We start from the raw sequence: 24,395 nt of genomic DNA, 5'->3' as shown, positions 1-24,395 counted from the left end.
TTTCCCTTGATCTGGGAGGTCTGGAATTTGGAAAATTAATATTCATGGGGGTTTTCTTTTAGGGATGTCTTTGAGGAGGTGATGGGTGGATTCTTTCAATTTCAATTTTATCCTATATTTAATCTTTGATTCTAGAATCTCAGGTAAGTTTTACTTAATAATTTCTTTAAAGATGATGTGTAGACTCGTTTATTTTGTTTAAGGCTTTCAGGTGAATAATAATAATTCTTAAATTCTTTTCTTCATTGGGTTTTTGTGTGTCTTTTACAATTTGACTTATTCTGTTTTTAAGGCATTATTTTCTTTAGATTTTTTTGTGCTTCATTTACCATGGTATTGATTCTTCTTCTTTTTTTTTTTTACTCTATGATTTTCTTGCATCTCTTAGTAATTTTTCCTTTACTTTTTTGTTTGATTTTCAAAATTCTTTTTGAGCCTTTCCATGGCCTAAGACTAATTCATATTTTCCACTGATACTAGGAGTTTTGACTTTGCTGTCCTTTGCTGAGTGTGTGTTTTGATCTTCCTTGTCCCTGTAATAATTTTTTTATGGTGATAATTTTTTCTGTTCATTTTCTTTTCTTTTTAAATTATAGCTTTTTATTTACAAAGCATATGCATGGGTAATTTTTCAACACTGGCCCTTGCAAAACCTTCTGTTCCAAATTTTCCCCTCCTTTCCTCTACTCCTTCCTTTAGATGGCAGGTATTCCAATATATGTATACATAGCCATACAGTTATCTTGCTACACGAGAAAAATTGGATCTAGAAAGAAAAAAAACCTGAGAAGAAAAACAAAAAAGCAGGCAAATAACAAAAATGTGAAAGTGTGAAAATGTTATGTTATGGTCTACACTCAGTTCCCACAGTTCTCTCCCTGGATGTCAATGGCTCTCTTAATTACTGAACATTTGGAACTGATCTGAATCAATTCATTGTTGAAGAGAGCCACATCCATCAGAATTGATCATTATATAGTCTTGTTTCCATGTATAATGATTTCCTGGTTTTGCTCATTTCACTTAGCAAAAGTTCATGTAAGTTTCTCCAGGCTTCTCTGAAATCATCCTGTTGGTCATTTCTTACAGAACAATAATATTCCATAACATTTATATACCAAAATTTATTCAGCCATTCTCCAATTAATGGGCATCCATTCAATTTTCAGTTTCTAGCCACTATTTTTGCACAAGTGGGTCCCTTTCCCTCCTTTAAGAGCTCTTTGGGATAACACTGCTGAGTCAAAGGCTATGCACACTTTGATAACTTTTTGAGCATAGTTCCAAATTACTCTCCAGAATGGTTGGATTTGTTCACAGTTCCACCAACAATGTATCAGTGCAGTTTTTCCACATCCCCTTTTACTTTCATCATTATCTTTTCCTGTCATCTTAGCCAATTTGAGAGGTATGTAGTGATATTTTGGAGTTGTCTTAATTTGCATTTCTCTGATCAATAGTGATTTGGAGCACCTTTTCATATGACTACAAGTAGTTTCAATTTCTTCATCTGAAAATTGTCTGTTTATATCTTTTGGCCATTTATTTATCAATTGGAGAATGGCTTGATTTCTTATAAATTTGAGTCAATTCTCTATATATTTTGGAAATGTTTGTACAAAAACTTTTAAACTTAATATAATCAAAATTATCTATTTTGTGCTCAACAATGATTTCTAGTTCTTCTTTGGTCACAAATTCCTTCCTCCTCCACAGGTCTGAGAGGTAAACTATCCAATGCTCTTCTAATTTACTTATAATATCATTCTTTATGTCTAGATTATGAGCCCATTTTGATCTTATTTTGGTATATAGTATTAAATGTGGGTCCATGCCTAGTTTCTGCTATACTAATTCCCAATTTTCCCAGCAGTTTTTGTTGAATAGTAAATTATTATCCTAAAATCTGGGGTCTTTGGGTTTGTCAGACACTAGATTGCTATAGTTACTATTTTGTCCTGTGGATCTAACCTATTCCACTGATCAACTAGTGTATTTTTTAGCCAGTACCAAATGGTTTTGATGACCTCTGCTTTATAATGTAGTTTTAGATCTGGTATAGCTCAGCCACCTTCATTTGATTTTTTTTATTAGTTCCCTTGAAATTCTTGGCCTTTTGTTTTTCCAGATGAATTTTGTTGTTATTTTTCTAGGTCAGTAAAATAGTTTCTTGGGAGTTTCATTGGTATTGCACTAAATAAATAGATTAGATAGTATTGTCATCTTTATTATATTTGCTCGACCTATCTAAGAGTATCTGATATTTTTCCAATTGTTTAGATTTGACTTTATTGTATGGAAAGTGTTTTGTAGTTTTGCTCATATAATTCCTGGCTTTCCCTTGGCAGATAGATTCTCAAATATTTTATACTAGTGATGGTTATTTTAAATGGAATTTCTCTTGTATCTCTTGCTGTTGAATTTTGTTAGTGATTTTATAAAAAATGCTGATGATTTATGTGGATTTATTTTGTGTCCTGCAACTTTGCTAAAGTTGTGGATTATTTCTAATGGCTTTTTAGTTGATTTTCTGGGGTTCTCTAACTATACAATCATAATATCTGCAAAGAGTGATAATTCCTTTTCCTCACTACCTACTCTAATCCCTTTAATCTCTTTTCCATCTCTTATTGCCAAAGCTAGCATTTCTAATACAATATTGAATAGTAATGGTGATAGTGGGCAACCTTGTTTCACCCCGATCTGATTGGGAATGGTCCTCCATTTTTTGTATTTTATGAAATGCTTTTTCTGCATATATTGAGATAATCATATGATTTGTTAATTTGTTTATTGATATAGTCAATTATGGTAATAGTTTTCCTAATAATTGAATTAGCCCTGCATTCTTGGTATAAATCCTACTTGGTTAGGGTATATTATCCTGGGGATGATTATGTTTAATCTCTTTGCTAATATTTTATTTAAGATTTTTGCATCAATATTCATTAGGGAGAATTGGTCTATACTTTTCTTTCTCTGGTTTAGGTATCAGTATACATGTCTGTGTTTTTCTTAGGGAGTTGATTAATAGTTTGTTCTATTTTTTCCCCCCTAAAATGGGACTATTTAAGTAATTTATTTCCTTCTCTGTTAATCTGGGCAATCTATCTTTTTGTTGGTATTCCTCCATTTCAATTAGGTTATCAAATTTATTGACATTAAGTTGGGCAAAGTAACTCCTAATTATTGCTCTAATTTCCTCTTCATTGGTAGAAAATTGTCCCTTTTCATTTTTAAGACTAACAATTTGATTTTTCTCTTTCCTTTTTCTAATCAAATTAATTAAAGGTTTACCTATTTTGTTGTTTTTTTCATAAAACCAAGCCTTAGTTTTAGTTATTAATTCAATAGTTTTTTTTACTTTCAATTTTATTTATCTCTCCTTTTATTTTTAGAATTTCAAGTTTGGTATTTGATTGGGGGTTTTTTATTTGCTCTTTTTTTTTTTTAGCTTTTTTAGTTGCAAGCCCAATTTACTTATCTTCTCTTTCTCTATTTTATGCAAGTAAGCATCTAGAGAGATAAAATTTTCCATTATTACTGCTTTGGGTGCATCCCACAAATTTTGGTATATTGCCTCATTATTATCATTCTCTTGGATGAAATTATCGATTATGTCTATGATTTACTGTTTCACCCATTCATTCTTTAGGATGAGATTATTTAGTTTCCAATTTATTTTTGGTCTCTTTTCTTCTAGTCATTTATTGAATGTAATTTTTATTGCATTGTGATCTGAAAAAATGTATTTACTATTTCTGCCTTTCTGCATTTGATTTTGAGGTCTTTATGTCCTAATATATGGTCAATTTTTGTATAGGTTCCATGAACTACTAAGAAGAAAGTCTCCATTTTGTCTCTATTCAATTTTCTCCAAAGATCTATCATACTTAACTTTTCTAGAATTTTATTTATCTCTTTAACTTCTTTCTTATTTATTTTATGGTTTGATTTATCTAGCAAGGTTAAGATCTCCAACTATTATAGTTTTGCTATTTCTTCTTGCAGCTCTCTTAACTTCTCCTTTAGGAATTTCCATGCTATACCACTTGATGAATATATATTTAGTATTGATATATCTTCTATGGTACCCTTTAGAATTAGATCGATTTTTGCTTTTGGTTGATGTGAGATCAGAATGGCTACCCCTGCTTTTTTTTTTTTTAACATCACCTGAAACATAATAGATTCTTCTCCAACCTTTTACCTTTACTCTGTATGTATCACTGTGCTTTAAATGTGTTTATTGTCTTTTTTAAAATTAATTTTATAATTATAAATTTTTTTTGACAGTACATATGCATGAGTAATTTTTTTATAACATTATCCCTTGTATTCATTTTTCCAAATTTTCCCCTCCCTCCCTCTACTCCTTCCCCTAGATGACAGGCAATCCCATACATATTACATGTATTACAGTATAACCTAGATACAATATATGTGTGTGAATCCAATTTTCTTGTTGCACGTTAAGAATTGGATTCCGAAGGTATAAGTAACCTGGGTAGAAAGACAGTAGTGTTAACAGTTTACATTCAATTCCCAGTGTTCCTTCTCTGGGTGTAGTTGTTTCTGTCCATCATTGATCAACTGGAAGTGAGTTGGATCTTCTTTATGTTGAAGATATCCACTTCCATCAGAATATATCTTCATACAGTATTGTTGTTGAAGTGTATAGTGATCTTCTGGTTCTGCTCATTTCACTCAACATCAGTTCATGTAAATCTCTCCAAACCTCTCTGTATTCATTCTGCTGGTTATTTCTTACAGAGCAATAATATTCCATAACCTTCATATACCATAATTTACTCAACCATTCTCCAATTGATGGACATCCATTCATCTTCCAGTTTCTAGCCACTACAAAAAGAGCTGCCACAAACATTTTGGCACATACAGGTCCCTTTCCCTTCTTTAGTATTTCTTTGGGATATAAGCCCAGTAGTAGCACTTCTGGGTCAAAGAGTTTGAACAGTTTGATAACTTTTTGGGCATAGTTCCAAATTGCTCTCCAGAATGGCCGGATTCTTTCACAACTCCACTAACAATGCATTAGTGTCCCAGTTTTCCCACATCCCCTCCAACATTCATCATTATTTGTTCCTGTCATCTTAGCCAATCTGACAGGTGTGTAGTGGTATCTCAGAGTTGTCTTAATTTGCATTTCTCTGATCAGTAGTGATTTGGAACACTCTTTCATATGAGTGGATATAGTTTCAATTTCATCATCTGAGAATTGTCTGTTCATATCTTTTGACCATTTATCAATTGGAGAATGGTTTGATTTCTTATAAATTAGGGTCAGTTCTCTATATATTTTGGAAATGAGGTGTTTATCAGAACCTTTAACTGTGAAAATATTTTCCCAATTTGTTACTTCCCTTCTAATCTTGTTTGCATTAGTTTTGTTTGTACAGAAACTTTTTAGTTTGATGTAATCAAAATCTTCTATTTTGTGATCAATAATGATCTCTAGTTCTCCTCTAGTCATAAATTCCTTCCTCCTCCACAGATCTGAGAAGTAGACTCTCCTCTGTTCCTCTAATCTATTTATGGTCTCATTCTTTATGCCTAATTCATGGACCCATTTTGAGCTTATTTTGGTATATGGTGTTAAGTGTGGATCCATATCTAATTTCTGCCATACTAATTTCCAGTTTTCCCAACAGTTTTTTTCAAATAATGAATTTTTATCCCAAATGTTGGTATCTTTGGGTTTGTCAAACACTAGATTGGTATAGTTGTACCATTTTTTGTCCTTTGTACCTCATCTGTTCCACTGATTCACTGGTCTATTTCTTAGCCAACACCAAATGGTTTTGGTGACTGCTGCTTTATAATATAGCTTTAGATCAGGTACACCTAGACCACCTTCCTCTGACTTTTTTTTCATTAGTTCCATTGAAATTCTCAACCTTTTATTCTTCCATATGAATTTTGTTGTTATTTTTTCCTAGGCCATTAAAATAGTTTCTTGGGAGTCTGATTGGTATAGCACTAAAGAAATAGATTAGTTTGGGGAGTATTGTCATTTTTATTATATTCATTTAGCCTATCCACAAGCACTAAATGTCTTTCCAATTATTTAAATCTGACTTTATTTTTGTGGCAAGTGTTTTGTAATTTTGCTCATATAATTCCTGACTTTTCTTTGGTAGATGGATTCACAAATATTTTATACTCTTGACACTTGTTTTGAATGGAATTTCTCTTTTTATCTCTTGCTGTTGCATTTTGTTGGTGATGTATAAAAATGCTGAGGATTTATGTGGATTTATTTTGTATCCAGCAACTTTGCTAAAGTTGTGAATTATTTCTAATAACTTTTTATTAGAATATCTGGGGTTCTCTAAGTATACCATTATATCATCTGCAAAGAGTGTAAATGTGTTTATTGTTCAACAACATATTGTCAGATTCTGGCTTTTAATCCAGTCTGCTATCTGCTTCTGCTTTATGGGAGAATTTACCCCATTCACATTTACAGTTAAAATTACCAATTCTGTATTTCGTTAGATCTTATTATCCTCGGATTATACTTTTCTTTTTCTTTTTCCCTCCTTCCCAATATTTAGCTTATGATCACCACTTGTCTCAAGTAGCCCTCCCCCTTTTGAATCCCTCCCCATTTAGAGTCCGTCTCCCTTTCTTACACCTTTCCCCTACTATTTCTGTTTTCCCTTTTGTTTAGCCTACCCCTTTCCTTTGGCCTTTCCCCTCCTTTTTTTTCATTAAGGTGAGAGAAGTTTCTTTGTAAACCAAATGTATCTAACATTTTCTCTTTTAGCCAAATCTGATGAGAGTAAGATTCACACAATGTTCATCCCCCTCCCTTCTTTCCCTCAAATGTAATAGGTTTCCTTTCCCTCTTCATGAGGTGTAATTTCCCTCATTTTACCTCCACATTTCCCTTTTCGGGCACAATCCCCTTTCTACCTCTAGTTCCTTTTTTATACTATAACAGTAAAATCAAATTATACATGTACTCTCTAGGTATACCCATAAAAGAAATACAGTGCTCAAGAGGTCTTTTTACCTTTTTATGCTTCTTTTGAATCCTATATTTGGAGGTCATATTTTTTTGTTTAGCTCTGGGCTTTTCATCAGAAATAAATAGAATTCCCCTGTTTCATTTAATGCCTATCTTCTTCACTGGAAGAAAATGCTCAGTAGGGTAGGGTATTTTATTCTTGACTACATTCCAAGTTCCTTTGCCTTTCAGAATATCAAATTCCAGCTCCTTCCATTCTTTAAGGTGGAAACTGCCACATCCTGGGTAATCCTTATTGTGACTCCTCAGTATTTGAATTTTTTTTTTTTTTTTTTGCCTAGCTGCTTATAATTTTTTTTCTTAGTGTGATAGATCTGAAATTTAGCCATGATATTCCTTAGAGTTTTAATTTTGGGGTCTCTTTTAGGAGGTGTTTGATGAATTCTTTCAATGGCTATTTTACCTTTTGATTCTATGACATCAGGGCAGTTCTCTTTGATGATTTCCTTAAAAATAGTGTCTAGACTTTTTTTTTATCATGGTTTTTGAGGTAATTCAGGGGACCTTTAAGTTTTTGGCCCTTCTAAAGAGATATGATCTAAAGAGAGATGTGTTTATTATGCTCCTGTACTGTGCAGTGGTTTGTAAGTAACCACAAGCACTCTTTTTGACCCTAGAACTTTAACCAGGGTCCTTGTTCCCTCATAGCTGTAAGATCTGCTGTCATTGCTTCTTTCACTAGCACTAAGACTCAGGACTTCAATCCAAATCCAAATGATCCAGATTCAAATATAGGCAATTCAACAAAATCCTGCCCCTGGTTCCAGCAAAGAGACATTATGTTAGGACCCATGCAAAGACCAGGCACCCAGGTGGTAGGGTGAATGGAGTGATGACCTGGAGCCAGGAATTCAAATTTGACCTCAGATATTTTGTTAGCTATATGTCCTTGAGCAAATCACTTATTTGCCATTCTATTTAATTTTAATTTCTTCCTTTATAAAATGAATTAAAGGAAGATATGGCAAACTATTATCTTTACCAAGAAAACCCCAAATGGAGGTCTCAAAGAATTTGACATGACTAAAAGAAAACAACAAACAAAATGCAAAGTGTGAGTCGTGAAACTCTCTTGTTCCCATTGGTTAATTGCATTATCATCCAATCATTCTCACTGCTTTGAATTTTTGTTTCCCTCTAACCTAAATTTTTCTTGTTTCAATTAATCCTATACCTGTGATCTCCTCCATAGATATTAACTTTGAGTGAGTCTACTTTCATTTTTAAAAAATCTTTTCATCCTGATGCCTAGCATAGTGCAAGACACTTAGCAGGTACTTAACAGATGTCTATGAATTGGTTCATATCAGTCACATCCTTGGAATAGGAAGAATAACTGAGACTCTTCATCCCCTCCCCCCCTTTTTTGTCACTGAGATACTTTAAAAAAGGTACATAAAGGTGCTTGATCTGTTCTGTTCATTTACCAAACAACCTTGGCAATCCCAGATGGATGCATTCTAGATTCTTTATCCCTCCCCTTATGAGTGTTATTTTCTGTCCCTTATATTAATATCCTGGCTTCTTTGTGTCTGAACCCTAGGATCACCCAATTTTGTTCTCCTGGGCTTTAAGGATGCATAGTATATGTGGGTAACATGGACTACTCACTCGGGATGCAATAAGCTGAAACATCAGGACAGCTACAATGGAGATGACCATTGTGTACTTCATGTGGGTATTTGGTTCCTGTCCAAGATCTTATTGCTGGTTGTTTCTTCTTCAATCTTGATATCACCTTTGAAATTAAAAAAAGAGAAATTGAAAAAATACCCCTGTTTTATCTTTCTGGTATATATACATCTTTTCTATTTACAATGCTACTCTATCTGATTCCAACTTATCTTTTGGTACTGATTTCACATGACTCATTTTCATTATTTTACCTTCTAGACAAAAAAGACTTACTTGATGTATTTCCTACATTGTGTTGCAGGCTGTGTCTCATACTTGAAATGAACTTGATTTCTTGAAATCCTTAGAGAGTTTCAAGTTCCTGCTCATGAGTGAAACATTTTTTCTGACTCAAGTTGTTTATGCCACCTTTAAAATGCTTTGAATATATTGTCTATAATATTGCTTGCTTTATTTTCCACTTTCCACAGGAATAGAGGTTTCTTGAGGGACAGGGACTATATAGAGTATCATGGATGTCCTGGTGCTATGGAAGTTAGGTCTTGAATAATGTCCATATATAGCTTCACTTTAAGCAACCATGTAGAAATCTCTGCATTAGCCACACCTTCCTCCTTATCTCAACTTGACCTGTTGGCGAACTAGTAAAATTCTACACTGTCCTTTTCTCTTGAGTATCTTTTCCTATTATCAAATCATCACTCATACCTTGGCAATCTTTAGCCTTGGATCACTCATACCATTACTTTGTCTTCTCTCTTATACACTCATTGCTAGATAAAGATGAAGAAAATTGTGAAACCATTTTGATTGTGTCCACTACAACTTTATGTTACAGAGCCTCAATTGGACCCTTATTGCTGAAGAACAATCCTACTATGCTATCCTCATCAACTCACTATTCCATTTCATATAGTGGTTCTTCTAAACCTTTTCATCCTTCCTCAAATCTCTCAAGGCTCCCACTTTCTCCACCCTCTCAGTTGAGAACTTTGCCTCATATTTTACCCAAGAAATTGAGGACATTTGATGTAAGCATCCTCTTTTCCTCTCCTCACCTCCTGCCACTCCGATACCTTTTGTCACTTCTTTTTTCTCCTCCCAGATAAAGAAATGATCCTTCTCCTTGACAAATAAAATTAACCTTTGTGCAAGTGACCACATTCCATTTTGTCTTTTACAGGAAATGAAAACTTTGCCACAGGGTTTGGAAAAGGCATGTAACTCATTAAAAGATATCTTTGATAAAATGGAGAAAGAAAGCAACTCCCAGAAAAACAGAAGTTTTGAAACAGAAAAAGAGAATAATTCCTTAAAAAAACAGAATTTTTGAAATGGAAAAAGAAAATAACTCCTTAAAAAAACCCAGAAGTTGTGAAATGGAAAAATACCACAGAACAAAACAACTCATATAAAAATTCAAATTGGACAAATACAAAAAGAAGTAAAAAAAGAAAGTGAAGAAAGTAATTCACTAAAACTCAGAACTGAACAAATAGAAATGAATAACTTAATGAGACAGCAAGATTCAGTCAAGCAAAACAAAACAAAAAAAGAAAAAAAGAAAAAAAAGAAAAAATGTAAAATACCTAATTGGGAAAATAACCAACCTGAAAAATAGATCCAGGAGAGATAATGAAGGGATTATTGAACTCCCTGAAAAACATGATGAAAAAAAGAGCCTAGACACTATCTTTCAGGAAATCATCAAAGAGAACTGCCCTGATGTCATAGAATCAGATGAAAAAATAGCCATTGAAAGAATTCACCAAACACCTGAAAGAGACCTCAAAATTAAAACCCCAAGGAATATTGTGGCTAAATTTCAGAACTATCAGACCAAGGAAATAATATTACAAGCAGCTAGGAAGAAACAATCCAAATACTGAGGAGCCACAATAAAGATTACTCAGGATATAGAAGCTTCCCATTAAAGGATCAAAGGGCCTGGAATCTGATATTCTGAAAGGTAAAGGAACTTAGAATGCAGCCAAGAATAAATTACCCTGCTAAACCAAGCATTTTCTTTCAGAGAAGAAGATGGACATTCAATGAAACATTTACTTTTGATAAAAAGACCAGAGCTAAACAAAATTTTGACCTCAAATTTTTTGATCTCTTAAATATGAAACAAGCATAAACAGTAGAAATATATTAAAAAAAACCTCTTGAGAACTGTATTTCTGTTTTGGGTATACATAGAGAGTACATGCATCATCTAATTTTACTGTTATATTATAAAAAAGAGACTAGAGATGGAAAGGGGATTGTAACAGAAAAAAAGGGAAAGTAGGGGTAAAATGAGGAAAATTACATTTTCAGGAAGAGGCAAAGGAAACCTATTACATTTGAGGGAAAAGAAGGGAGGGGGATGAACATTGTGTGAATCTTATTCTCATCAGATTTGACTGAAAGAGAAAATATTAGATATATTTGGCTTATAGAAAAACTTCTCTTACCTTATTGAAAAGGAGGCCAAAGGCCAAAGGGAAGGGGTAGGCTAAATAAAAGGGAAAACAGAAATAGTAGGGGAAAGGTATAAGAAAGGGGGAGGGACTTTAAATGGGGAGGACTACTTAAGGCAAGTAGTGCTCATAAGTAAAATACTGGGAAGGAGGGAAAGGGGAAAGGAAAGAGAAAAGTATAATTTGGGGTTAATAAGATGGCAGGAGATACAGAATTAGTAGTTTTAACTGTAAATGTGAATGGGGTGAATTATCCCATAAACCATAAGCAGATAGCAGACTAGCTTAAAAGCCAGTATCCTACAACATGTTTACAAGAAAAACATTTAAAGAAGTTTGATATATACAGAGTAAAGGTAAAAGACTGGAGCAGAATCATCTGTTTCAGATGAAGTAAAAAAAAAAAGCCATTGCAGATCAAGCAAAAGCAAAAATTGATCTAATTAAAAGAGATAAGAGGAAACTGCAACTTGTTAAAGGGTACCATAGATAATGAAGCAATATCAATATTAAACATATATGTACCAAGTGGTGTAGCATTTTTTTCTTTTTTTTGAGGCTGGGGTTAAGTGACTTGCCCAGGGTCCCACAGCGAGGAAGTGTTAAATGTCTGAGACCAGATTTGAACTCGGGTCCTCCTGAATTCAAGGCTGGTACTCTATTCACTGCGCCACCTAGCTGCCCCCCAGCATCTAAATTCCTAAAGGAGAAGTTAAGAGAGTTGCAAGAAGAAATAGGCAACAAAACTATGATAGTTGGAGATCTCAACCTTGCTCACCCAGAACTAGATAAATCAAACCACAAAATAAATAAGAAAGAAGTTAAAGAGGTAAATATAATACTAGAAAAACTAGATATGATAGATCTTTAGAGAAAATTGAATGAAGACAGAAAAAGTACACTTTCTTCTCAGCAGTTAATAGAAACTATTAAAAAATTGATCATATATTAGGGCATAAAGACTTCAAAATCAAATGCAAAAAGACAGAAATAGTAAATGCATTCTTTTCAGGTCACAATGCAATAAAAATTACATTCAATAAAGGGCGAGGGGAAAAGAGACCAAAAATACATTGGAAATGAAATAATCTCATCCTAAAGAATGAATGCGTGAAACAGCAAATCATAGACACAATTAATAATTTCATCCAAGAGAATGACAATAATGAGACAACATAACAAAATTTGTGGGATGCACCCAAAGCAGTAATAAGGGGAACTTTTATATATTTAGATGCTTACTTGCTTAAAATAGAAAAAGAGAAGATCCATAAATTGGGCTTGCAACTAAAAAAGCTAGAAAAAGAACAAATTAAAACCCCCCAATCAAATATCAAACTTGAAATTCTAAAATTAAAGGGAGAGATCAATAAAATTGAAACTTAAAAAACTGTTGAATTAATAAGTAAAACTAAAAGTTGGTTTTATGAAAAAGCTAACAAAATAAATAAACCTTTAGTTAATTTGGTTAGAAAAAAGAAAGAGGAAAATCAAATTTTTAGTCTCAAAAATGAAAAGGGAGAACTTTCCACCAATGAAGAGGAAAGTAGAGCAATTATTAGGAGTTACTTTGCCCAACTTTATGGCAATAAACTTGATAACCTAAGTAAAATAGAGGAATTACTACAAAATATAGATTGCTTAGATTAACAGAGGAAGAAATAAATTAAGTACTTCCATTTTATTTTTTATTTTTAAAAGTTTATTTATATAGCTTTCTATTTACAAGATATATGCATGGGTAATTTTTTTTCAGCATTGACAATTGCCAAACCTTTTGTCCCAATTTTTCTCCTCTTTCCCCTCACCCTATCCCCCAGCTTGCAGGTGGACCAATAATAGTCCCATTTTAGAAAAAGAAATAGAACAAGCTATTAATCAACTCCCTAAGAAAAAATTCCCAGTATCAGATGGATTTACATGTGAATTCTACCAAACATTAAAATAAGAATTAATTCCAATATTATATCAACTATTTGAAAAAATAGGTAATGAAGGAGTCCTACCCAATTCCTTTTATGACATAGACATGTGTACTGATACCTAAACCAGGTGGTATGAAAACAGAGAAAGAAAATTATAGACCAATCTCCCTAATGAATATTGATGCAAAAATCTTAAATAAAATATTAACAAAGAGATTACAGAAAATCATTCCCAGGATAATACATCTCGACTAAGTAGAATTTATACCAAGAATGAAGAGCTGGTTCAACATTAAGAAAACTATTAGCATAATTGACTATATCAATAACCAAATTAACAAAAACCATATAATTATCTTAATAGATAGATGCAGAAAAAACATTTGATAAAATCCAATGTCCATTTCTAATAAAAACACTAGGTAGGGGTTCTCAAACTACGGCCCATGAGCCAGATGCAGCCAGCTGAGGACATTTATGCGGCCTGCCGGGGTTATGGCAAATGGGCTGAGGGGCGGAGACAGAATGTAAGCTTTTGTTTTTACTATAGTCTGGCCCTCCAAAAGTCTGAGGGACAGTGAACTGGCCCCCTATTTAAGAAGTTTGAGGACCACTGCCCAGAGAGAATAAATGGACTTTTCCTTAAAACAGTAGCAACTATTTAAAACCATTAGCAAGCATTTTATGTAATGGGGATAAACTAGAACTATTCCCAAGTTCAGGAGTGAAACAATGTTGTCCACTATCACCATCACTATTCAATATTGTATTAGAAATGTTAGCTTTGGCAGTAGAAGAAGAAAAAGAGATTAAAGTAATTAGAGAAGGTAATGAGAAAAACTAATTTTCAGTCTTTGCAGATGATATGATGATACACTTAGAGAATCTCAGATAATCAACCAAAAAGCTATTAGAAAGAATCCATAACTTTAGTAAAGTTGTAGGATACAAAATAAATGCACATAAATCATCAGTATTCTTACACATCACTAACAAAATCGAACAGCAAGAGATACAAAGATAAATTCCATTTAAAATAACTGTTGATAACATAAAGTATTTGGGAATTTATCTGCCAAAGGAAAGTCGGAATGATATAAACAAAACTACAAAACACTTTGGACGCAAATAAAGTCAGATCTAAGCAATTGGAAAAAATATCAAATACTCTTGGATAGGCCAAGCAAATATAATAAAGATGACAATACTCCATAAACTAATCTATTTATTTAGTGCAATACCAGTCAAACTCCCAAGAAACTATTTTACTGAACTAGAAAAAATAACAACAAAATTCGTCTGGAAGAACAAAAAGGCAAGAATTTCAAAGGAATTAATGAAGAGAAAAGAAAATGAAGGTGGCCTACCTGTACCAGATCTAAAACTATATTATAAACCAGTGATCATCAAAATACCATTTGGTACTGGCTAAGAAAGAGAAGTTGATCAATGGAATAGGTTAGGTTCATAGAACAAAATGGTCAATAACTATAACAACCTAGTATTTGATAAACCCAAAAGCTCCATATTTTGTGATAAGAATTCACTATTAAAAAAAAAACTGCTGGGAAAATTGGAAACTAGTATGGCAGAAAGTAGTCACAGACCCACACCTGACACTGTATATCAGATAAGGCCAAAATGGATTTATGCTCCAGTGGTCCTCAAACTTTTTAAATAGAGGGCCAGTTCACTGTCCCTCAGACTGTTGGAGGGCCGGACTATAGTAAAAACAAAAACTCACATTCTGTCTCTGCCCTTCCTTCCATTTGCCATAACCCAGCGGGCCACATAAATGTCCTCAGTGGGCCACATCTGGCCCGTGGGCTGTAGTTTTAGAACCCCTGCTAGACATAAAGAATGATATTACAAACAAATTAGAAGAACGTTGGATAGTTTATCTCTCAGATTTGTGGAGGAGGAAGGAATTTGTGACCAAAAAAGAACTAGAGATCATTATTGATCATAAGATAATTTTGAATATATTAAGTTAAAAAGTTTTTGTAGAAACAAAATTAATGCAGACAAGATTAGAAGGGAAACAATAAACTGGGAATACATTCTTATACCCAAAGGATCTGATAAAGGCTTCATTTCTAAAATATATAGAGAATTGACTCAAATTTATAATAGTTCAAGCCATTCTCCAATTGATAAATGGTCAAAGGATATGAATAATTTTCAGATGAAGAAACTGAAACTATTTATAGCCACATGAAAAGGTGCTCCAGATAACTATCGATCAGGGAAATGCAAATTAAGACAATTTTGAGATACTACTACATACCTGTCAGATTGGCTAAGATGAGAGGAAAAGATAATGACAAATGTTGGAGGGGATGTGGGAAAACTGGGACACTGGTACGTTGTTGTTGGTGAATGGATCTGACCATTTTGGAGAGCAATTTGGAACTATGCTCAAAAAGTTATTAAACTGTGCATACCTTTTGATCTAGCAATATTCCTACTGGGATTATATCCCAAAGAGACCTTAAAGGAGGGAAAAGGACCCACATGGGCAAAAATGTTTGTGGCAGCCCTTTTCATAGTGGGAAGAAATTGGAAACTGAGTGGATGCCCATCAATTGGAGAATGGCTGAATAAATTATGATATATAAATGCTATTGTTCTGTAAGAAACAACCAGCAGGATGATTTGAGAAAGGCTTGGAGAGATTACATGGACTGATGCTAAGTGAAATCAGCAGAACCAGGAGATCATTATTCACAGCAACAACAAGACTATACGATGATCAGATCAATTCTGATGGACAGGGCTCTCTTCAACAATGAGATGATTCAAACCAGTTCCACTTGTTTAGTGATGAAGAGAGCCATCTGTACCAGAGAGAGGACTGTGGGAACTGAGTGTGGAATGCAACATAACATTCTCACTCATTCTGTTATTATTTGCTTGCATTTTGTTTTTTTTTCCTCAGTTTTTCTTTTTTCTTTCTTCTTGATCTGATTTTTCTTGTGCAACAAGATAACTTTATAAATATGTATACATATATTGGGTCTAACATATAGTTCAACATATTTAAAATGTATTGACCTGCCTGCCAGCTTGGGGAAGGGGGGGAGGAGGGGACATTTTGGAATAAAAGATTTTGCAAGGGTCAATGTGGGAAAAATTACCCATGCATATGCTTATAAATAAAAAGCTTTAATAAAAAAAAAATAGACTCAGGGTAAGTACTACCTTCTAAGTGAAATGGTTCCTGCTCTTTCTCTCAAAAATATATTGTAGATGCTCTCATCTCCAAATATTCTCTCTCTCTCTCTCTCTCTCTCTCTCTCTCTCTCTCTCTCTCTCTCTCTCTCTCTCTCTCTCTCTCTCTCTCCCTCCCTCCCTCCCTCCCTCCCTCCCTCTCTCTCTCCCTCTCTCTCTCTCTCTCTCTCTCTCTCTCTCTCTCTCTCTCTCTCTCTCTCTCTCTCTCTCTCTCTCTCTCTCTCTCTCTCTCTCTCTCCCCCTGTCTCTGTCTTTGTCATTCTTTGTCTATCTTTCTGTCTCTGTCTGTCTCTGTCTATTTCTCTGACTCTGCCTCTCTCTTAGTTGTCACCACTTTAGTTTTGTCTTTATATTCCCAGTGCCTGTAACACTGTAGTCATTTAATAAATATTTGTTGATTGAATGATTGACTAAATAGTCCAGCAAAATTCAACTTGACCATTAATTAAAAAATATGGACTTTCAGCAAAAGGGGTAAAGTGTCTTTTCAAGAAAAAAAGATAAGGGCAGCTAGGTGGTATAGTGGATAGAGCACCAGCCTTGAATTCAGGAGGACCAGAGCTCAAATCTGGTCTCAGACACTTAACACTTCCTAGCTGTGTGGGCAAGTCACTTAACCCCAGCCTCAGAAAGAAAAAAAAAAGAAAAGAAAAAAGATAAGTAGGATATTTGATATTTAATTTCATAGTCAATAAACTTTTGTTAAATGATTTTATATATAATAGAATCCTAGGTATTGTAAATGCTATACATAGAAAAGGGACTAGAATGGGGTTTTATATAGATTTTCAGAATCTTGCTAATATCAATTTAAGAAACAATTATACATTTGAATGTGATATAAATTATTAAAATCTTTTAAATTAAATCAATAAAGAACTATCTAATTGTTCCAGGTATTACAAGAATGTGACTGAAAATCTCTGATGTGAGAATGAAAACCACAAACTGAGGAATTTAATGATTTTAAAAATGAGGCCAGACTAAATATAATATAAAATATTTAATTTTTTAGCTAACATTTTCTCCCTTTTCATTCAGTACCACTTTTGCAATATATAATCTCTTCTATTCTGAATTTTAGCTATATTAAACTGCATCAATTTTAGTATTTCAAATGCAGACATGAGTTAAAGTTAACCTAATAGGACAGATCCCATTAGAAATGTAGTTTCTGCTACCATCTTGTATAAGATTATCATATCTGTACATAATTGTTATTTTTGCTATCATCAAAAACCCCTGTATTTGATCAGCAAACACTAGTAAATATTTTGGTACTATTTATGCACCAGAGTTTACCTAAAGGAATTATTAATAAACCAATTTAACTACTTTAAATCAAGGTTAAGAATAAAATGTTTAAGTTTGTTGGTAAATTATTTTTTCAAAAAATATTGTCACCAGCATTTAAATTTGTGGTTGTTGAGCCATTTCACTTTAGAGAAATGATTATTAAATAATCAATTATTGTGGATAGCTAGGATTAGGAATTCTTTGTCCTTGCCCCCAAATTTACTCCACTTAGACCATTTTGTACAAGTGCAATTATGTCCCCACCTAAGCAGAGAAATTTACAAATAATTTAATCTAAGAATTTAATTTAATGTAATTTCCTGTCTTCGTATTTTTTCCTCAGGCTTGGGTTGGCGTGAAACCTTTGCATTTATTGACCAAGATTGGGAGTGGTCTGGAAATAAATCATATAATTAGAATCACCCCCCCCCATTAAATAGGTCCATTTCTCATTATAATCTTCATTCTTTGAAGATTAACCAATTAGAGTTGGTTTCCACCTTCAGAAATACCAACACTTCCAAGGGCATACAAGCATTGAATGGGTTGCATGAAGAGTTTTTGGCATTTGAGAGTGGCACTGACCCATTTTACTAATTATTTGCTACCATGATTAACACAATGATTCATTACTCAGAAACTATGTCTCACATAGTTGTGTCAGATCCTTGGGACGCCATTTGGGATTTTCTTGGCAAAGCCACTGAACTGGTTTTTCATTTAGTTCTTCAGCTCCTTTAAATTTATATTTGTAAAATCAATTCTGTGGTATTTGAAAAGTCGGAAGCTAAAATTCAACCTTAATTTTCTTGATTCCACATTTAGGAAAGAGATACTCATCCTGAAGTTTTTATTTGTCTTTCATAATCCTAAATTCAAAGTAACATTTAACAAGTTAAATATTCAGTTAAGTAAAAGCCTTATTATATTTGGGGAGGCATCAAAGGATATTTGAAAATTAGCCTCTTTAGTTTCATTTTCAACAAACTAACCTGGGCCAGTTAAAATAGCTTTTCATTGTTTTTGATGTTAAAGGATGCTCCCTTTTTACAATAAATTCATGACCACTAGATAGCAGTTTCACAGCTCTTCCCTCACACTGTATGTTTTCCTTTTCTATCCATTATATCCTGATGAAATCATATTTTATTTCCACAAGAAACTTCTGTTGAATTTTAGCTTGTCAATTCTTCAGTAGCCGAAATTTAGTCCTGGGTCATTACAACAGCCCCTGCTCCCAGAGCTATTCCCCAATCTCCATCCCAGTCCCCAGCCCCCAATCTCTTCTTGGTCAATGAAAATAACCACTTAAATCAAAATTTATTAAGCCACTTATTCTATACTAGTCACTATGCTAAGTAAGTGATGAGGATACAAAGGAAGGCAAAAGACACTACCTGCTCTTGTGGAGTTCACAGCTTCACAGGGAAGACAATGTACAATTAACTATGTACAAACACGTTATATACAGGCTAAGTTGGAGATAGTCAACAGAGAGAAGGCTCTAGAATGAGAAAAGATGAGAAAACTTGTAAAGGGTATAATTGCATCTAAGACTTGAAGGAGGCTAGAAAACCATGAGGCATGAGGCATAGTCAGTGCAAATGCCTCAAGTCAGGAGATGAGAGATAGCATGTAGACCAGTATCTTTTGTGCATAAGGTGCATATGTGGGGCTGTGGTCAGAAGAGTAGGAGGGAATTTAAGGTGTAAAAAGACTGAAAAGGTCAGAACAGGTTGGGGTGGGGTGCAGCACAGGTTCTAAAGGATTTTGAATTTTATATTTGATTGTGGTGGTGATTAGGAGCCACTGGACTTTATTGAGAGGGAGTGGGGTGACATGGTCAAGACTTTGATATAGAATTTCACTTAAAAAAATTAAGCTTAAGAAATTAAACAGATTCAAACATCAATAAAAAAACCAAATCATTGTTTACATGTGTGTAGGTCTTTTAAAGATATTTACTTACTAAGAATTCATACTTTAACTGATGGCCATTGAAAGAACAAGTAGAAGACATTTAAGGTCAATTTTTAGCTAATTAGGGTTTGCAAGCAGGAAACAGAATCTAAGAATGCAATTAGTCTAACATTTTGCAGCTTTTGATATCTTTATTTCAAACAGAAAGCAGGGAGAGAGAAGTTAACTTGGTATTTACAGCTTATGAATTTGGCTCAGGCCTTGTTGATGAGGAGTAAATTGGGGCTCTAAGCCAAGATGGATCAGCTCTTCTCCTCGTGGTCTGATTAATCTCTCTCTCTTTTCCCAAAGTAACCCAAGGGCAGGTTCGGTAGCTAATGAATTCACTGCTCAATACTGTATCAAAACAAAGTCTTTATTGATAGTAAAGGGATAGACAGGCATTTGGCCTCCAGAAAGGCCAAATTGCCTGGCAAAGGGGATGCCAGTTGGTGGGTATAAGGCAGGTGTAAACCAAGTACAAGGATTCCATTTTTAGAACTTCCTTTTATACATAATTAGGGTCATAAAACAACATTTGCACAGAGATGTTATCCAAGTGGTTCTGAAGATATTTGTAAATAAGACAGGAATTTCTCCCAATCATTTGTATCTCAAATTATCTCCTTTTAACCTCTCCCAAGATAAGAATTTTCCTGTTAATTCTTTTTATCTTGAACTATCTCTTTTCTTTTTGACCTTATTACTGTCAGACAAGGGAGGAGGACCATTCTTGGATAGGTAGGATTTATAACTTAGGTTTTTGGATAACATAACATAATTCTATTTCCAGGATAGTTTTGGACAAGGATGGAGTCAGAGTGGCAGGCACCTAGATATTGTTTTTCTTTTCTATCCTTCATTGTGTCCCTATGGTATGTGAAGATGGTCTGAGCTTCAAGGATTTTCCTGACTCAATTCTCTCAGTCCTAATGACATGGTAGAAGGTGATGGTGGTTATAATAATTTTTTTTTTATTCAGGACATAACAAGAGAAGGGAAAGAGAAGAGTGGAGAGCAATTGAATCCATACTTTTAAAAACAGAATATCATAGATGAAGGACATCCTAGCAATGGAATGGGAAGATGGGTTTACCTATTAGAAGGGAAGCTCCTTGAAGGCAGGGACTGTCTTTCTTTTTTACTTTTATTTATATTCCCAAGCACTAAGCACAGAGTCTGACCATAATAAGTGCTTGCCAAATGTTTGTTGCCTGCTTCCCTGGAGGAAGAAGTGTTACCAAGAAATGCACTTATAACTGGAATGAGCAAAATTGATGAACAAGCATTTCTTCTTTAAAAACTTCATTTAATCTGAGACTCATGAAAAACACAAGGAGAGGTCACTCAAGGGGAGCCTACTGAAGTGGAGATATTATTATAGAGATAAGTTTCTTAATCTGGGGCCTTGAACTTGTTTTAAATTTTTTTTATGATATTTCAAAATATTGGTTTCCTTTGTAATCTTCCATGTTTTATTTCCATTTAAAAACATTTCCCCCCTGGGATTCATGACACAAAAGAGGTCAAGAGTCCTTTTATTTGTAGTAACTCAATTGATTGGAGAGTGGATAGTGGATAGAATTTAATAGATTCATGGATAGATTAAAAAAAGGAAACTTGAATTTTGCAATGCTCTCTATATTTTCTTTAGTTCTATATTCTTCCCTTGTTCATAGACAATAGAAATTGTTCCATGCTTTCCAAATCTGCTTATAATATTATTTTTTTATATATAAGTCATAGGCCAATTTTGACTTTATCTTGGTAAAGAGTATGAAATATTGGTCTATACCTAGTTTCTGTCATATTGGTTTCCAATTTATTGAGTTTTTGTTGTTCCAAAAACTTGGATCTTTAGGTTCATCATATGTTAGATTACTATGATAATTTACTATTATGTAATTTGTATTTATTTTTTTCTAATAATCCACCCCTCTTTTTCTTTTTAGCTAATTCCAGATTGTTTTTGAAAATTACTGCTTTATAATACTGTTTGAGATCTAGTATGCTTAGAGTACCTTCCTCCACATTTTTTTGATCGATTCCCTTGATTTCCTTGACCATTTGTTCTCCAAGATTTATTTTGTTATGATTTTTCTAGCTCTAAGAAATAAGTCTTTGAAAGTTAAATTGATAAATGTCTAGAATGCAAGTGTCTAAAACAACCATCTCACTTTTCAGATGAAGGCTTTGGGAATGGTGGGTAGGGCAGAAGTGGAATGTAGCCTAGGTTCTGAAACTCCAAATTCAATGTCCTCTGTATTATACTACATTTCCCCCCCTCTACTATATGCTGTGTTTTATTTTTTCAAATAAAGCCTTTTATTTTCAAAACATATGCACAGGTAATTTGACATCCTTGCCTGTTGCATAGCCTTATGTTTCAAATTTTCTTCTCTTTCTCCTCATCCTCTCTCCTAAATGGCAAGCAATTCAATATATATTTAAAATGTTAAAATATATGTTAAATCCAATATTTTCTTTATCTGTTAACTTTATTGGAATTAGTCTTATAGGAAGTTCTTTTAAATGGGAAGAAGGACACTGAACACTGAAGGAGATCTGGAAATATATACCTGCCTTATCTGGACAAGGGTGGGGTGAGAGTTTTTACTAATTTGTTTGATAGTCAATCAGATTTTGTAATTGTGGAAGAGACACCTTGAGGAATTTCCTTAGTTTTTCCTCTTGGGATGGGATTCTGAAGATCCTAATATATTAAAAAATCAATTTGCCAAAATTAGATTTATATAAAAATATAAGGATAGTTTAACTTTAGGAAAACAATTAAGACAGAGAATCACATAAATCAAGAAAGCAACAAAAACATATCATTATATTGATGTGGAGAAAATTTTTCACAAAATACAATGTTCATATGCAATAAAAACTGTGAAAGTATAAACCCAGAGGGAAGGACTCACTATTTGAGAAAAACTAATAGGAAAACTGGACAGTAGTTTGATAGAAATTAGGTTTTCACCTACACTTTGAACCATATGCCAAGATAAGTTTCAAAAAGATATATAACCTAGACATGAAAATCTCATCATAAACAAAAGAACAAGGAAGAAATTTCCTTTCATATCTATGTATAGAACAAGAGTTGATGGCTAAACAATCAATAAAGAGGCTCAGAGAAGATTAAATGGACAATTTTCATTACATAAAATTTTTTAGAAGAATTTTGTACAAACAGTTAATTGGGTGAGGGGTATCTATCAAGTTTCTCCAATGAAGGGTTCACCTTCAAGATTAAAAGGAATTGATTCAAATCATCAGATAAGAGTGACTTCAAAAGACTGATAATAAAATATACCTCTCACTTTTTGGCTGACATATATTAGAAATGCAGAATGAGATTTACATTCTTAGACATGGCTAATGTTTTGATTTGTTTTGCTGAATTATGAACACTTATTGCAACAGATGATGATTTCTACTTGGACTGGGTGGTGATAGGGTTGGCAGGTTAGTGAATTACTGGGAACTAATAAATATCAGAAGAAACACCAATAAACATTTAAAAAATATACAGAAAACAAAGCAGTGGAGACACATAGACACATTCAAATCGAACAGGACAGTTGCTACCTTGTTCTTTAATTTAATATATATATATATGCTTATATATATTTGTACATTTATAAAAGCAAGTTGTGCATAAGTTTATAGTTTCTTATATAAGACTCTTGGTCTTTTTTACTTTGCAATGCTTTCTTTGCCAATTACTAAATCCACAATAAAAAAAAGCAAATCAAATAAAGTAATGAGATTGAAGAGGATCTGTTATGTTACAAAGTAGTAGTTAAAATTTTCTGTTTAAAAAAATGGAAAAGTTGATTAGTGAGATAGTCAAAGTGAGCAAGAAGAAAAGAAATATATCCCTCTTTTTTGAAAACTCAAGCAGAGAGAATCCTCAGCTAGTGACTCCTTTTTTTGAAAAAAGCTGCTTGGAAGCATGGAAAGCAGTTCAGGTGGAATCAAACATGGATCAATATCTTATAAAATATACCATTATACATTCTAAATGTGTTAGCAATCCAAATATGGGGTAAATCAAAAGACCATGTATAAACCATGTATAAAAAGTCATGCTGTTAAGAAAATCAAAGCAAAGCGGAACATTTTTTTAGATTTAAAAAAATTTCTAAAAAGCAATGCCTCTTGTTTTCTCTATACCTTTGAGGTTAAAACATACTTCTTCATTTCTATTAAAAAACAAAAGCTATTGTAAGCATATGCTGCCAGTGGGAAACATTATTTATATTATGTGGTTCAGCTTACCTGTTTTTTATGGAAAGGTCCTCTAGACTTCTATTGGGAAGTGATCAGGGCACTACAAAGAAAGGAATCAGTTTTTAAAAAGGAGCCAGAAGAAAGTGAGATTAGACTGACCCTGTATCCCACATTGAGTGAGGAGAGCGGCAGACTTTGAATTCTTTTAATTGAAACTAAGCATCTACTTTTAGTTTCAGAATGAATGTTGATGAAGTTATGAGAGCTTTAAAAAGAGAGGAAATATGTGGGTCTCCCAATCAGTAAAAAAAAGTAAAAGGTTCCCTTTTTACCTTTTGTCCTTAGGTCATGCTTGTTTTCTACACTTAAAATTTTTTGACTATTTACTCTGCAGAAAACTCTGCACCTTTTGTCCTAAAAGAAAATAAGAGGAAGTTTTTGGGAGAAGTTGATGAATTCTAATTGAAGAAAGATGATTTTTGATTGGAGTTGTTGAACACAATAGTAGTGAAAAAATGAAAGAATAAGTATTAAAGTGAAAAGATAGAGAGAGAGAGAATAAGAATGAGAATGAGAATGATTATTTTG

At 33.4% G+C, this 24,395-nt stretch overlaps 1 protein-coding gene across 2 annotated transcripts in view; it reads right to left on the bottom strand.

Annotated features, from left to right (window-relative positions):
• The window catches only part of LOC141563592 (ecto-ADP-ribosyltransferase 5-like), a 35,650-nt gene extending 11,627 nt beyond the window's left edge, over window positions 1-24,023 (bottom strand). The window contains exons 1-3 of one of the 2 annotated variants that reach the window (XM_074304911.1): window positions 23,856-24,023; window positions 19,004-19,110; window positions 8,666-8,792 (exon numbers count right to left, since the gene is read on the bottom strand). In XM_074304911.1, the coding sequence (XP_074161012.1) occupies window positions 8,666-8,728 (63 nt within the window). In that variant the 5' untranslated portion in view covers window positions 8,729-8,792; window positions 19,004-19,110; window positions 23,856-24,023. The remainder of the gene's footprint in view (window positions 1-8,665; window positions 8,793-19,003; window positions 19,111-23,855) is intronic. The other variant, XM_074304912.1, reaches the window with a different exon arrangement.
• Window positions 24,024-24,395: the final 372 nt, after the last annotated feature.

Source organism: Sminthopsis crassicaudata, chromosome 3 (genome assembly GCF_048593235.1).
Source record: "Sminthopsis crassicaudata isolate SCR6 chromosome 3, ASM4859323v1, whole genome shotgun sequence".
Lineage (NCBI taxonomy): Eukaryota > Metazoa > Chordata > Mammalia > Dasyuromorphia > Dasyuridae > Sminthopsis > Sminthopsis crassicaudata.
This window is presented reverse-complemented; position numbering and strand designations above follow the sequence as displayed.